The 14,296-nt window shown below is 41.3% G+C and overlaps 1 protein-coding gene across 2 annotated transcripts in view; it reads left to right on the top strand.

The window, feature by feature from the left end:
* LOC125464407 (lysine-specific demethylase 2B-like) overlaps window positions 1-14,296 on the top strand; it is a 153,048-nt gene that overhangs the window by 41,044 nt on the left and 97,708 nt on the right. For both annotated transcript variants that reach the window (XM_059655238.1, XM_059655239.1), the window contains exon 2: window positions 7,857-8,081. In XM_059655238.1, the coding sequence (XP_059511221.1) occupies window positions 7,857-8,081 (225 nt within the window). The remainder of the gene's footprint in view (window positions 1-7,856; window positions 8,082-14,296) is intronic.

Here is a 14,296-nt window from a genome sequence, read left to right on the forward strand (position 1 = left end):
AGCTGATATACTGGGGTGGTCACTAAATTTAAAGATGTAATCAAGTTACTCTGAATCTCCAATTTACAGAACAGGGAACTACCATTTTTATTACAAATAAATCCATTCTAACCGTGAGCAACAAATAACTGATTTAATGTAGAATTCTCTTCTTAAACTGCACCCCTTTCTATATCCCCTACATATGTAGACAGATACGCTGACAAGAAAAATAAATGTTATGGGTGGAGGGGAATAAAGTTAAGCGAGACAATTCAATGGTATCAATCCACAAGATTCAATGAGGTGTCATTGTCTTTTTAATTTTCAATCTTTTAAGTTGTTTCAGGTTATTACTGAAGACTTGGGGTAATTAAAGCACCAGTTGTTCTGTCTCAGAGGTTGGAAGCAGTAGCTTATGGCAGATGGTAAGATGGAATAGCTATCCGAGATAATAAAGTGTGGAGCTGGATGAACACAGCAGGCCAAGCAGCATCTTAGGAGCAAAAAGCTAAGATGCTGCTTGGCTGCTGTGTTCATTCAGCTCCACACTTTGTTATCTTAGATGGAATAGCTAGCTGTCTATTAATACTTTCTTACTTCACCACTACAAGGAGACAGTGAATGCTATCTTTTTAGATTCTGGAAATTTTCTGTCACCATATTGTTCACATGACTCACAAAATTGGTCCTGATTGAAAAACCGCCTGTCTCTCTGTGTGCACTGGCAAGGTGTCGCTAAACAGTGCAGATGAGTCCAGCATACTCCCCTATGACTTGAACAATGCAACAGTGTAAATGAAATTCACAATGATTTTCAGTTTTAAATTTGCAGTGTCTCTTTCCACAGTCTAACGCAGTGACCTTTTTTTTCCCATTTTGATCCACAATTCAAAAATAGTAATTTCCTTAGTCATGTGCATGACTACCAGTGGTTTTTGAAGATGGGCAGTAGGCTACTACCCCTTCCGACACAAAATGCATTGAAAACACTAAAATTGCATAAACGTCGCTTGCGTCTGTATAGATGTGTATAAGGAGAAATTCTGTCATAATAACGTAAGATCAAAAATAAGATGGTGTTGCTGCTGAAAATATGATGCTGAGCCACTGGATTCATTAGAATTATATTTCTGTTTCTGAGCTATAATTTATGGATAGTGTAAATTTGAAGAATAGCAAGAACAACAGCTATCTTTTGTTTTAGAAAAGCACTATACCTGCCCCCACACCTCCCACCTCACCCCCATCACAGGCCCCAAGAAGACCTTCCACATCAAGCAGATGTTCATCTGCACGTCTGCTAATGTGGTATACTGTATCTGCTGTTCTACATGTGGCCTCCTCTACATCGGGGAAACCAACCGGAGACGTAGGGACCACTTTGCGGAACACCTACACTCAGTTCACACTAAACAACCCTACCTCCAGACGCAAACCATTTCAACTCCCCCTCCCATTCCTTAGACGTCATGTCTATCCTGGGCCTCCTGCAGCACCACAACGATGCCACCCAAGGGTTGTAGGAACAGCACCTCATATTTCCCTTTGATACCCTTGGGCTACAGGGTTCCCATGTGGACTTCACAAACTTCAAAATCTCCCCTCCCCCGACCGCATCCCAAAACCAGCCCAGCTTGTCCCCACCTCCCTAACCTGTTCTTCCTCCCACCTATCCCCCACTCCCACTTCAAGCCCCACCCCCATCTCCTACCTACTAACCTCATCCCATCCCCTTAACCTTTCCTTCCTCCCTGGACTGACCTATCCCCTCCCTAACCCCCCCCACCTACACTCACCTTTTACTGGCTGCACCGCGCCTCTTTGACCTGTCTGTCTCCTTTCCACCTATCTTCTCCTTTATCCATCTTCTATCTGCCTCCCCCCTCTCCCTGTTTATTTCAGAATCTCCCTCCCCTCCCATTTCCAAAGAAGGGTCTAGTCCCGAAACGTCAGCCTTTCTTCTTCCCTGATGCTACTTGACCTGCTGTGTTCATCCAGCTCTACACCTTGTTATCTCAGATTCTCCTGCATCTGCAGTTCCTTATATCTCAACCTATTGTCAAACTCTATTTAAATTTCTGTTTGTTTTGTTCATGTATAAAATGGTACCAATCTGTTGTGAATCATTCCCTTATTCTAACTCCTTGGATTTTCGACCTGCAGTTTAGTAAATGGGACAGAATCCAATGCCTCTTTAACTCATCTAAACATGAAATGTGTGAAAAAAAGATCTGACTTTACAATGGTTGTGATTTCAAAAATTAGCAGGAATTTGTACAGTAGCACATAACCATCCTTGCAATTAAACAGAATAACTATCCTGAGAAAGGTACATCCGAGTTCTGTGGAGGTGGCTGTTTTATACTGAAGAATTTGAATCTAATGCAGGTTCTTCGAGCTTTACAGAATGGAAAGCGACCTTTCAGTCCACCAAGTATGCACCAGCCATTGAACATCCATCCAGTCCCATTTTCCAGTACTTGCTATTCCAATTAACCGCTGAGCTCAAAGTGAAAAAGGTTTTCCCCAATCGCCTCAAACTCCTGCCCATTACCTTAAAATTCTGCCCCCAGGTTGTTGGCCTTTGTCTCAAACAGCGACCCACTCCCCCCTTCACCAAGATAATAAAATGTGAGGCTGGATGAACACAGCAGGCCCAGCAGCATCTCAGGAGCACAAAAGCTGACGTTTCGGGCCTAGACCCTTCATCAGAGAGGGGGATGGGGTGAGGGTTCTGGAATAAATAGGGAGAGCGGGGGAGGCAGACCGAAGATGGAGAGAAAAGAAGATAGGTGGAAAGGAGAGGATAGGTCAGTCCAGGGAAGATGGACAGGTCAAGGAGGTGGGATATTTAAAGGGAGGCAGCACCATTTTATCTAGTCTCTCCAGAGCTGAATTGCCCCAGGCAGGCAGTATCCTGGTCAGTCGTAAATGCACCGTCTATAGGGCAGTCACATCCTTCCTATAATGAGACAGCAAGAACTGTATGCAGTACCTCAGTTGTGTAAAATGTCTTGTAATGTACATCCCTCTCTGTTGTCGTCGCTGTTGTCAATACTTCATTAGTGACCTGTTCATAGATGTTATTTCACACCGCTTGTTGGGCCTCCTGGTCCAGAGAGGTGAAAACCGGGGCCCAACAAGCAAAGGTTGCTTGCGAGAATTCGGGCCTCCTCTTAATTTCTTCTACACCTGCTGATGCCCCAGTCCTTCTAATTTTACTTGACTGGAACTCTGCAATTGGTCAGCGCCAAGTATCCTTGACTAACAATTATTCTAATCATAAATTCATATAATTTGAGCTTTTTTAGCTCTCTCTCATCAACAATTTTTTTGAGTTTTTCCTGAAGTGGAGAGATTAATTCAAACTTAATCTTACATGTATAAAAACCTTTTCGCAACCTCCAACTTGTCAAAGATCCTTAAATCAATAAAGTATTTTTTAATTGTGGTTACTGAGGAATTACATCAGTCACTTTGTATACACCAGGCCCCGCAAGCAGCAACATGATAACAGCTTGTTTTTTTTGTGAAAATCTTAATGTTGTATTTATTCTGTGACTTCATGAATCACAGGATTGTCACGGTACAGAAGGTGGCTGTTTAGCCCTTTCATGCCTGCATTTGCTCTATTACCTGGTGCCAAACTCCTATCTCTTCCTCCTATTCCTGTGCACCATTTCTATGCAAAAAATCATCTAATTCCTCATTGAATGCCTTACTCGAACCTGGCTCCTCCATGTTTCTAGGCATTCCATGCCCAAATTACTCACCTGTGTACAAAGTCACTTTTTATTTCCCCCTCCACCACCCTTGTTTCATTTGCACCTCACTTTAAATCTTGATCCTACCACTTTTTTTTTCCTTTCATGAATAGGATCAGTTTCCCTCTATCTACTCTGTCCAGCTCACTCATTGAAATCTGCTCTCAGTTGCCATCTCTCCAAGGAGAATAATGCAATTTCTTCAGTCTGTTCTCTTAACTGAAGTGTCTCATCCCTGGAGATAATGGGGACTGCAGATGCTGGAGATTCCAAGATAATAAAATGTGAGGCTGGATGAACACAGCAGGCCAAGCAGCATCTCAGGAGCACAAAAGCTGACGTTTCGGGCCTAGACCCTTCATCAGAGAGGGGGATGGGGGGAGGGGGGGGGGGGGGGGGAGGCCCGAAACGTCAGCTTTTGTGCTCCTGAGATGCTGCTTGGCCTGCTGTGTTCATCCAGCCTCACATTTTATTGTCTCATCCCTGGAACCATTCTTGCAAATCACTTCTGTACTCTCACCAGTGCATTCATATCTATTTTGTAATGTGACACTCACAACTATGCACGATACTCCATCTATGGCCTAACAAGTGTCTTTTAGAAGTTCAATGTTATTTCCTCACTCTTGTACACGATGCTTCTGTTAAAGCTGAAAATATTATGTTTTATGACTGCACTTTCTACCTGTACTGCCACCACCCATGATTAGTACACGTTTGTGCCCAGGTCTTTCTGCTCCAGCAACCCCTTTTTAGAATTATAACTCCTATTTTATATTGTCTTTTCATGTTCTTCTGACTGAATTGCATCATGTCACACTTCTGCCTTACCTTAAACCTCATTGATACCAATTCACCACTCCAACTTCTCAAGGTGCTTTTGGAGTTTCTCACATTCCTCGTCATGGGTTACAGTTCTTCTAAGTTTAGTGTCATCTGCAAATTTTGAAATTTTCCCCTGTGCACCAAGATCCAGATCATTTAATGTCCCTGGAAAAAGTGCCCTGATACCAAATTCCACTACAAGTCTTACTTCATCCTGAAAAAATATCCATGACCATTATACTGTTTCCTATTATTTAGCTAATTCTGCATCTGTATTGCTACTGATCCTTTTATACTGTGACCTAAAACTTTCCCCTTGCTTCGTCTGTCGTGAAACACCCTTTAGAAACCATGTTTACCAGTGTTGCGCTCATTGATCTTTTTCTGTTATATTATCAAAACCTCCAGCAAATTAGGTAAACATGATTTCCCCTTTATAAATCTGTGCTGATCTTCCTCATCAGCCTGCCTTTCTCTATGTGACTGCAAATGCTATCTTAAATAATTGTTTCTGGAAGTCCTCCAGTATCAAAATTAAGTGAACTAATCATTAATTGCTGGGATTATCCTTGTGACCTTTCTTGAACAAGGCCATAATGTTTGCCATTCTCTAGCCTTCTGGCATCTCCCCACAGTCAGGGAAGACTAAAATATTATCGACAGTGACCCCCCCCCCCCCCCCAACTCCCATTTCTACCCTCACTTCTTTTGAATGGATTTTGAATGATGCATGTCACCCGATCCTGGTGCCTTGTTTACTTTAAGTACCAACAACTATCCAAGACTGTTTCCTTACTATTTAAAACCCTTCTATTGACAGTTTTTCCTCTGTCACCATGGCCTGAACAGTATCTTCCTCTCTAGTGTAGACAGATGAAAAGTATTCATTGAACACCAAAGCTAAATCCCTGTGTAAATCACCTTTTTGGTCTCTGATCAACCTTACTCCTCCCCAAACCACACTCACTGTTTATATGCCTAAAGAAGACTTTGGGATTTCCCTGCTGGTTTTTCTCAAATTCCTTTTTTGCTTTTATTTACTTTTTAAATATATGACCAGAATTTCACCAGTGTGTGAGGGAGAGCTCCTGTAGCAAAAATAAAGCCAGTTGTCTTACTATCATGAACGTGTTCCCTCTGACGTTGAGACTGAATTCATGACTTGTAGACTAAATAGAAACTGAAATGTGTGAATTAAGAATGGAAAAACCGGAAATGTAAGTGCTAATAAAATCAACCCTTTGTTATTTTCACTGACTGAATTTACTTTTTTAAAAGAAAAACTTTTACTGTTTTTAACACACACCCTGCATGTCTAATATTTTTCGTGTGCCTCCTCCTTAAACTTTATACTTGATTTAACATTAGTTAGTTGGTCCCTCCCTATTACGACCATAGGTACAGGATATCTCTCACTGGTGGTCAATTAGTTTTCCTGTCAAATGTTTTATAATTTTGGCAGTGATCACCCTCTTAAAAGTTTGCTGATTTGGAGTTTGACACTTTTTTATGGTTGTTTGTTTTCTTTCTTAACCTAAATATAATTGTGATTGTGAGAACTTGCATCATCTGTGCATTTTAGCCATGGCCCTGTTAATGGCACTCACTTCTTGAGTCAAGAGATTGAAACCTGCAATGTCATTACAGGATTAGCCACTCCAGTTCAGTGTGCAAGAAATGCCACAATTTGTCATGTGTTCAGATGAAGTACAGGCAGGTATGAACCTGCTGAAGTTAATTTGTATACCTTGTCTTGCCGATCGGGATGTCAACCCTCCAGGATTGTTCTGGAGTTTCCAGGAATTGGCAATTAATTCCCTGGATGCTCCTGAAAGGAACTGAAGAATTGCAGGATTATTCAACAGTACTCTTTTTTTAAAATTTCCTTGGAACACTGCATGAAAGGTCTATTTCACTGATACTTGTCAGTGTTAATCCATTTGGGCAGTAAAGAGTTTGTTTCTTTTCCAGTTGGCATAGTAAAGCAAAGTGCCTGGTGCATAGACTGATATTAGGTGTGTGATGGTAGAGGGGGCATCAGTTCACAGTAGGAGGGCATCTGTCCACAGTGGCAAGCCTTTTTATTGAGGAAATGAAGTAATGTTGGTTAATTGGCACTCTCCTCCATGTTGTTCTTGTGTTACATTTTGTTTCGTTTTAATGACATGTTACTTACCATTTTGCGCCCACCCCAAGCGCTCAGGTCTCCAGGACAAGACAGTAGATCACTATCATAACTTCAATACAGAATTGAATGTTATTAAGTATGTGATTGCCCCTATTATGGACATGCACTACTCATTGATTCTTGCTCCATCTTCAGCACAGAAGCACTTTTGCATCTGTTGAACTAAGAATGGCCAACGCACAAATGCATGTTTTATAGTCATTGTTTGCCAAATAAAATTCTTAATTACAGATTCACTCCAGACAGGTGCTGTACATTGAAACACTGATTTGGTTAGCTAATCAATTAAGTGAAGTCATGCACAGACGGTGTTGAGCCTTGTATGCTCACAAGGTGAGAGTAGGTTTATTCAACACGTCTTGATTACCAGAGTAAAGTTGTGCTACCAGCCTTTTACTGTGTTCAACTAGAGTAACTAGTCTAGTGAGGTTTGGGATCTCTCTTAAAAAGCCATCAACAAGCTGAGACCAAGAAATGCTATAATACGTAAAAAGGCTGGCTCAGCTCTGCAAAAGCAACTCTGTTGTAGACAGATTAGATAGTGCTAAATGTTTAAAAAGGCCTTCTCTTGATTTTAAAAAGGGTATGATAGTTCTGAACTACTAAGTAGTTTTTGCATTTTTTTTAAACTTGGTTACAGTACCAGGGCATCACTAGCTAAACCAGAACTTATTGCCCCCCTCTAACTGACAAGACAGCAGTTAAGTCAATCATTTTGTCGTGGGCATACAATTGCATGTTGGTCAGGCCAACTAGGGATGGCAGATTTCCACCCTTTGAAAGACATTAAGTGAGTCAAATGCATTTTTATGGCACTCGACAATGGTTACATGATTGCTATCAGGCCAGCTTTTCATTCTGGAGTTTTACATAATGCAAATTTCATCTGCCATGGTGGGAATCAAATGCATGCCTCAGACCATTAGCCTAGGGTTCTGGATTACTAGTCCAGTGACATTATTGCTGCCACCACCTTCCCAGCGTGGTAAGGCATTGAATTAAGTGAGAATGGTTGGAAAAATGCTGCATTGTAATTGGTAGTAAATCTTCCTGTTTTGCAGTTGCACATTTTAGTTTATTTTTCTGCTTTGATACAGTCCAGGGCCTCAGCAAGACTAAAACCGCGGCCTGCCCCATCATCAGGACCCAAAATACTTGTCCATAAATCAACAAGTGGAGCACGAAGACGCAGGACACGATGTCGCAAATGCGAAGCTTGCCAACGCTCAGAGTGTGGCGAATGCCACTTCTGCAAAGACATGAAGAAGTTTGGAGGTCCTGGCAGAATGAAGCAGTCCTGTCTCAAGCGGCAATGTATTGCAGTGAGTACAAAGATATACGTTGTGTTTATAAATAATGTTCAATTATTCTGTTTAAAAAAAACAGTTTCCATGGAGCTGAGCTTACTTTGACTTTAATTTTGAGATTGGCACAGCCTATTCTACTCTTAAACCTGTCTTGGGGTAGAAATATTAGTAATAGGCAACAATGTTCTTTTTGGTTTCTGATGGAAATTTTTTTCAAATAGACTTGATTATTATGTAAAGAAATACATTCATTTCATATGTTCAATTATTGTTTCTTGACTTGTGTACAGATGGTTTAGTTTAAAATATAGAGCCACAAATTAATCAACATCAATCTTGTAAATTAAAATACCAATGATCTAACCAAGTGTTTGCATGCACCATCTATTTATCTTAACTGTGTGTCTACTTGATTTGCTTTATGTTGTTAATAATTTGATAGGCCATATTGCTTCAGTTGGACAAGAGAGTTTTGCAATGTCTTGTAATCCAAAATGAAGTACTGAAAATGCTCACTTGACTGAAGCTGCTGTTTTTTTTCATGGAGATAACCAGCAAAAACAAACAGCTGCTATAGTCAGAAGGTGCAAAGGGGAGCTTCCGAAGTCCCATTGTTGCACTTCTTGAAATACTTGAAGAAAGGGTGAATGAATCGATGATTTCATAACACCTTTAGTAAAAGTGTGTCAGAGGCTGAGGGAGAATCTTATAGATATTTATAAAATCAGGAGGGTCATGGACAATGTGAACGGTCAAGCTTTTTCCCCAGGGTAGGGGCGGTGTTCAAAACTAGAGGGCATTAGTTTAAAGTGAGAGGGGAAAGATTTAAAAGGAACCTAAGGGGCAACTTTTTCCATGCAGAGGGTAGAATGAACTGCCAGAGGAAGTGGTGGAGGCTGGAACAATTACAACTTTAAAAGGCATCTGAATGATTATATGAGAGAAGGGTTTAGAGGGATGTGGGCCAAATGCTGGCAAATGGAACTAAGTTAATTTAGGATATCTGGTCGACATGGATGAGGAGTTGGACCAAAGGCTCTGCTTGTGTGCTGTATATCTATATGACTCTGAGATGGAGAAAGTTAACAGAAAGTAGTAAAGAATAAAGATCTTGTACTTGTGTAGCACTGCAGGATGTTCCAGAGTACTTTATAACCAATTAACTATTTCTGATGTGTAACCACTGTTGTAAAACAAAAAGAGGGGAGAGAAAGAGAAGCTGAGGAAAGATCTTTGACAGTTGTAGAGATGCATCTGATCCTGAAAATGTGTTTAAATCTTGCAGAAAATAAGGCAAGTTTGATGTATATTGCCTCAAGGGTGCGGGTGTTAACCAAAATAATGGTATTATAAAGACTTTATCTTTGTTTGCTCATGAGATTTGAGTTTCTTCTAACTAACATTGCTCATCCCTTACAGTCTTTGACAAGGTGGTGATCAGATCTTTTTGAATCTCAGCGTGTCTTAGAGTGGCTGAATATAATTCTGTGGATGCCCAATTTTGAGTTATTAGATCTGATTTGAATCTATCCCATTTAACAAAAGGGTGCCACACAATTTTTGCGGATTTGAACTTGTGTAACTGAAGTATTTGTCCCAACCTCTGGATTATTAGGCTGTAACCTCCACTGCTGCTATATCCCTTACTTGATCATTAACACCAAGTTGGGAGACCAACAAAAATTCAATGAGGCATGGGGGTGAGCACATTAGGTGCAGCACTGAGGATACTTAATGAGATACCAAGATAACAGTTACAGCTGAGTGAGCACTCATCGTCAAGGCGAAAGGGAACACAGCCATCTATGAGGGTATCAGTGCCAGAAAAGCTTAGGCTGCGAGTATATGAAGTTACAAAAGTCAAATTAGACTGTAATGATCAGGCACATATGAGATTGAAGGCATATCTTGTGGTTAACCATGACTGAGGTTGTGAACTGGCCTGTTCGGACTCTAGCAGTCCAGAGAACCATGTGGAATCATGGCAAGGGAACAGAGTTGTGGCAGGGAGAAAAGACAATAGCTTCAGTCTGCCCGTTATTTAATTGGAAGAAACTGCTAGATATAGAATAATCATTCTGATAATTTTGAAACAGTGGATGGATTGAGAGGGGGCAAGTTTAAAGGCAGTGTGTGAGCAAATCTTTTTATACAGAGGATGATGGAATGTTCTGCCAGATAAGGTGGGTAGAAGCAGATACATTAGCAAAGTTTGAGGAGTGTTTAGAGACACAGATGAACAGACATGGAATGGAGGGATACGGACCATGTGCAGGCAGATAAGTTTAGTTCATGGTTGGCACAGACACTGTGGGCTAAGGGCCTGTTCCTGTGCTGTACAGTTCTATGTTCTATTTGGAAACTGGTGTGTTTTTCGTTATATGCTACCCTTGGGCAATATCAAATGAGAAATCGAAAAGGCCCAATTATGGACACCATCAGAAGTAACGTTTTGGAAGTGGAAAGAGAAGATATTGGTGGCCAGATAAAAATGGAAATAAGTGAATGCAGTCCACCCAGATGTGGTAGTGGAGAGGCATTAGAGGAAAATGTCAGAATTAACTGTGTCAAAAGCTGCAGACTGCCTGAAAACAATGTGGTGGGATTGTTTGCTTTTGTCATAGCATATTGACTTCTGAGGGCTGTTTTGCTAATTTGGTAGGAACAACTGTCTGATTAGAAAGATTAAACAGTGTGGAATTCTGGGAATGGATTTGGAAAGAATTTGGGGAAGACAGGCAGCTTAAAGAAGGGGGTGGCAGTTGGCAAGGGCAATGGGGTCAAGGGTTGGTTTTGTTTTATGTGTAATGCTGACAAATTTGAGGCAGAGAGAGAGAGATAGAAATTGAAGAAAAAGAACCATAATTATGTCACATGGGATCTAAGAAAATTGGATGGTCATCAGTTTAGTGGCTGTAGGGTCAGCAAAGGCTGGGTCTCACCACAAATATTCAGTGAAGCCCAAAGAAATTTGGAAATGCAGTCCTAAGTGAATCATGGGCAAGCTAGGGAACAAAAGAGCAATTGCTGAACCTATGCAAAAGCAACAAGCTTCTCTGATAATTTTATATATATATATAAAATATATCCTCATGTCTCACTGTATCCTGCATATTTACAGGTACCTAAAATGCACAAAAATGATATCAGTTTACCCCATGTTATACATGACGACTGGTTCTGTATGGTATGAATTGACGACTGGTTGAATAATTTGTCAACCAATCTCGAACAAGTTTTCCATGTATGTGATAGAGCCCTTTGCATTTGTGAAGAACTTGCATATCTATAGCCATGCACTGTCAATATGCTTATTTGACATTTTACTACCCTATTCAACGAATCGGTTCTTGCGTGATACATACAGTATAGCATTGCAGTGCGGTGCTATGTCATTGCTGTTGCCATTTGACCTGCCACCATTTATGTGAACCAGTGTTCATTAAACTCAAACTTGCAGAGTTGAGTTCAGCAAAATTTAGAATCATGTCCAAATAGATGTGTTGCATGGGATCCTACCTAACCTAGGGCTTGCAGAAATCTTCTCCGTTCTCCCAATTTCTGTCTTCATCAGGTACGTTCCAACAAGGCCAACTTCGACAATTGAGCCTCTCAAATTTCCACCTTCTCCCTCAACCGAGGATTTCCCAGCATTGTTGACAGTGCCCTCAATCAGGTCTGACCCATTTCCCGCACTTCCGCCCTCATCCCCTGTCTTCCCTTCCATAACAACAATACGGTCCCCTTGTCCTTACCTACCATCCTACCAGCATCCACATCCAGAAGATAATCAGCTGCTGTTTCTGCTGCCTACAGTGAGGTGCCACCACTAGACACTTTCTCCTTCCCTCCCTTGCCCACCTGCCACAGGGATGCTTCCCTCTGTGGCACCCTGGTCCACTCTTCCTTCACTCTTACAGCCCCATGTACCTTCCCCTGCAACTGCTGAAGGTGTAAAACCTGCCCATTTACCTCCTCCCTTCTCTGTATCCAAGGACCCAAACTCTACCTGCACATCCCACAGCCTACTGCATTTGTTGCTCACAATGTGGTCCCTTTACATTGGAGAAAAGAAGTGTAGACCGGGTGACTGCTTCGCAGAATATCTATGTTCTGCTTGCAAAAAAAGGCCCTGAGCTTCTAGTTGCCTGCCACTTTAACACACCACCTTGTTCCCTGGCCACCATCTCTGTCTGTCTCAGGCTTGCTACAAATTCCAGCGAAGCTCAGCACAAGCTAGATGAACAACACCTCGCTTTCCACTAGGGAGCCCTCCAGCCATCCGGACTTGACTTGACTTGATATTGAGGTCAATAATTTTTGGGCCTGAACTCCCATGTCCTAGCCCCAACCCCATACACGGGTCTTGTTATTACATAGTCTGCTATTGCATGTTACCTATTGTTAGCCACCAACAGTCCCCATTAACAGCTATTCACCCTCCCACCTACATTGTTGCCCACTACTTTGTCTATCCAGCTGTTCTCTCTCTGGGCCCTATCCCCATCTATCATTTAGTCCTTACCCTGTTTACCCTGTCCTATCTTGTGCATATAAACTGGCATTTTTCCTAGCTACTATCAGCTGGGAGGAAGGGTCGCTGGACCTGAAATGTTAACTGATTTTCTTCACATTTGCTGCCAGACCTGATGAGCTTTTCCAGCAATCTGTTTTTTGTTTCTTGCTAAAATCTTTTTGAGTTCCATGAGAAATATGTCTTCGATAGACTAACACCTTAGCACCCACTGTCAAATGTTTCTGATGCATTTACTCTATGTGAATTTGCAGCTGTGTGTAAGAAATTCCTTGCATGTCTTAACAGGCTCCATTCTGAGTAAAAAGTTCTTTTCTCAATGTCCTAATAGAGAAATCAGCAAAAGGTTCTTCACTGCTGTCTACCACAAGCATATCTTCATTGGATAGTAGACACATTGAGCCTCCTACAATTTTGTGCACTTTAAGAGTGAGCTTACGAGCACCCTGATTAAAATAGGACTTGAGCCATTCATTCACCATACAAACTTGATGCTGAAATAGGGTGCATCAGAAGCATCCTACCATGGTAATGGCCTTGATCCAGTCATTTCTCGCTGTGTATTGTTCGAAGGCCCTATGGCGGTCTCCTTTTTGGTTCTGAAAATTGTCCAGTCTACTTCTGATTATTCTCGATTGGTAAGGTTTCTTAAGTTTAAGCAGCAAGTGAAACTAGCAATTTCACACTTCTCCTATACCTACCTCGCATGTGAGTAATGTGGTAGATGAATTTCAATGCAGGTATGATGTAGGCTGTATGTGCCTAATACTGGCAGATTAGTATGCTTGTGTGGACTGAAAGCTGCAAATATGAATACACAGATCCCTGATCTCTGTTGTCAGGGAGAACACTTCTATTTCAACTCAGCAAAATTGCTGACAACTATTTTCCTGGTACATTATTTTTTAAGGCAGGTTTAGACTTAACCTCTCGTTTAAAGTTTAGTGTTTGGCTGTCAACTGTCAATCATCATGAACCTGAGCATCCTCCTTGGCAACACCTCTACCAATCAGAATCTACTTGTCAACTAACTGGCGCTGTCCTCTCATACCACATAAATGCTGAGATTCCCCTTGAAATGATGTGCTTGAAAATTGTCCTGATGAATGCATGACAGAAAACTTCAAATTTCTTTTCAACAATATGCCAGTTCTATGCAACAAATGTCTAATTACTACTACAGGTTTTCGTCTGAATTATGTAGTTTCTCCACAGGAATTGATAACAAAATATGGACCGTACACAGCTTGTTAAAGCACCTCATCATTTTAAGTCAGAAGGTTTGTGTGTTCACAATCTAATTTAAGACTTGAGTGGCAAATTTAGACACTCATTTCAGTGCAATACTGAGACAACTGCATTGCCAGAGGTGCTTTTCAAATGTGACAGGAAACTGAGATAATGTTTTCCCCCTTGAGTGGGCATAGGAGAGGCTACAGGGCTGTTTTACAGAAAATAGTTTGGTTCTCTTTTTTTTTTAATGACTGACGCTTTTCTCCCAACCAACTTTATTTAGAAACTAATTAACATGCTATTGATTTCATTGCCAGTCAGTGGATCTTGGAAGAATATGCAAACTCCACACAGTTGCCCAAGATTGGGATTGAACCCAGGCCCCTGGTATTGTGAGGCAGCAGATCTAACCACTGTGCCCCCCTATGACCCACAGTTTTACAGTCCAGTTGTGACCCAGTGT

Source organism: Stegostoma tigrinum, chromosome 27 (assembly GCF_030684315.1).
Source record: "Stegostoma tigrinum isolate sSteTig4 chromosome 27, sSteTig4.hap1, whole genome shotgun sequence".
Lineage (NCBI taxonomy): Eukaryota > Metazoa > Chordata > Chondrichthyes > Orectolobiformes > Stegostomatidae > Stegostoma > Stegostoma tigrinum.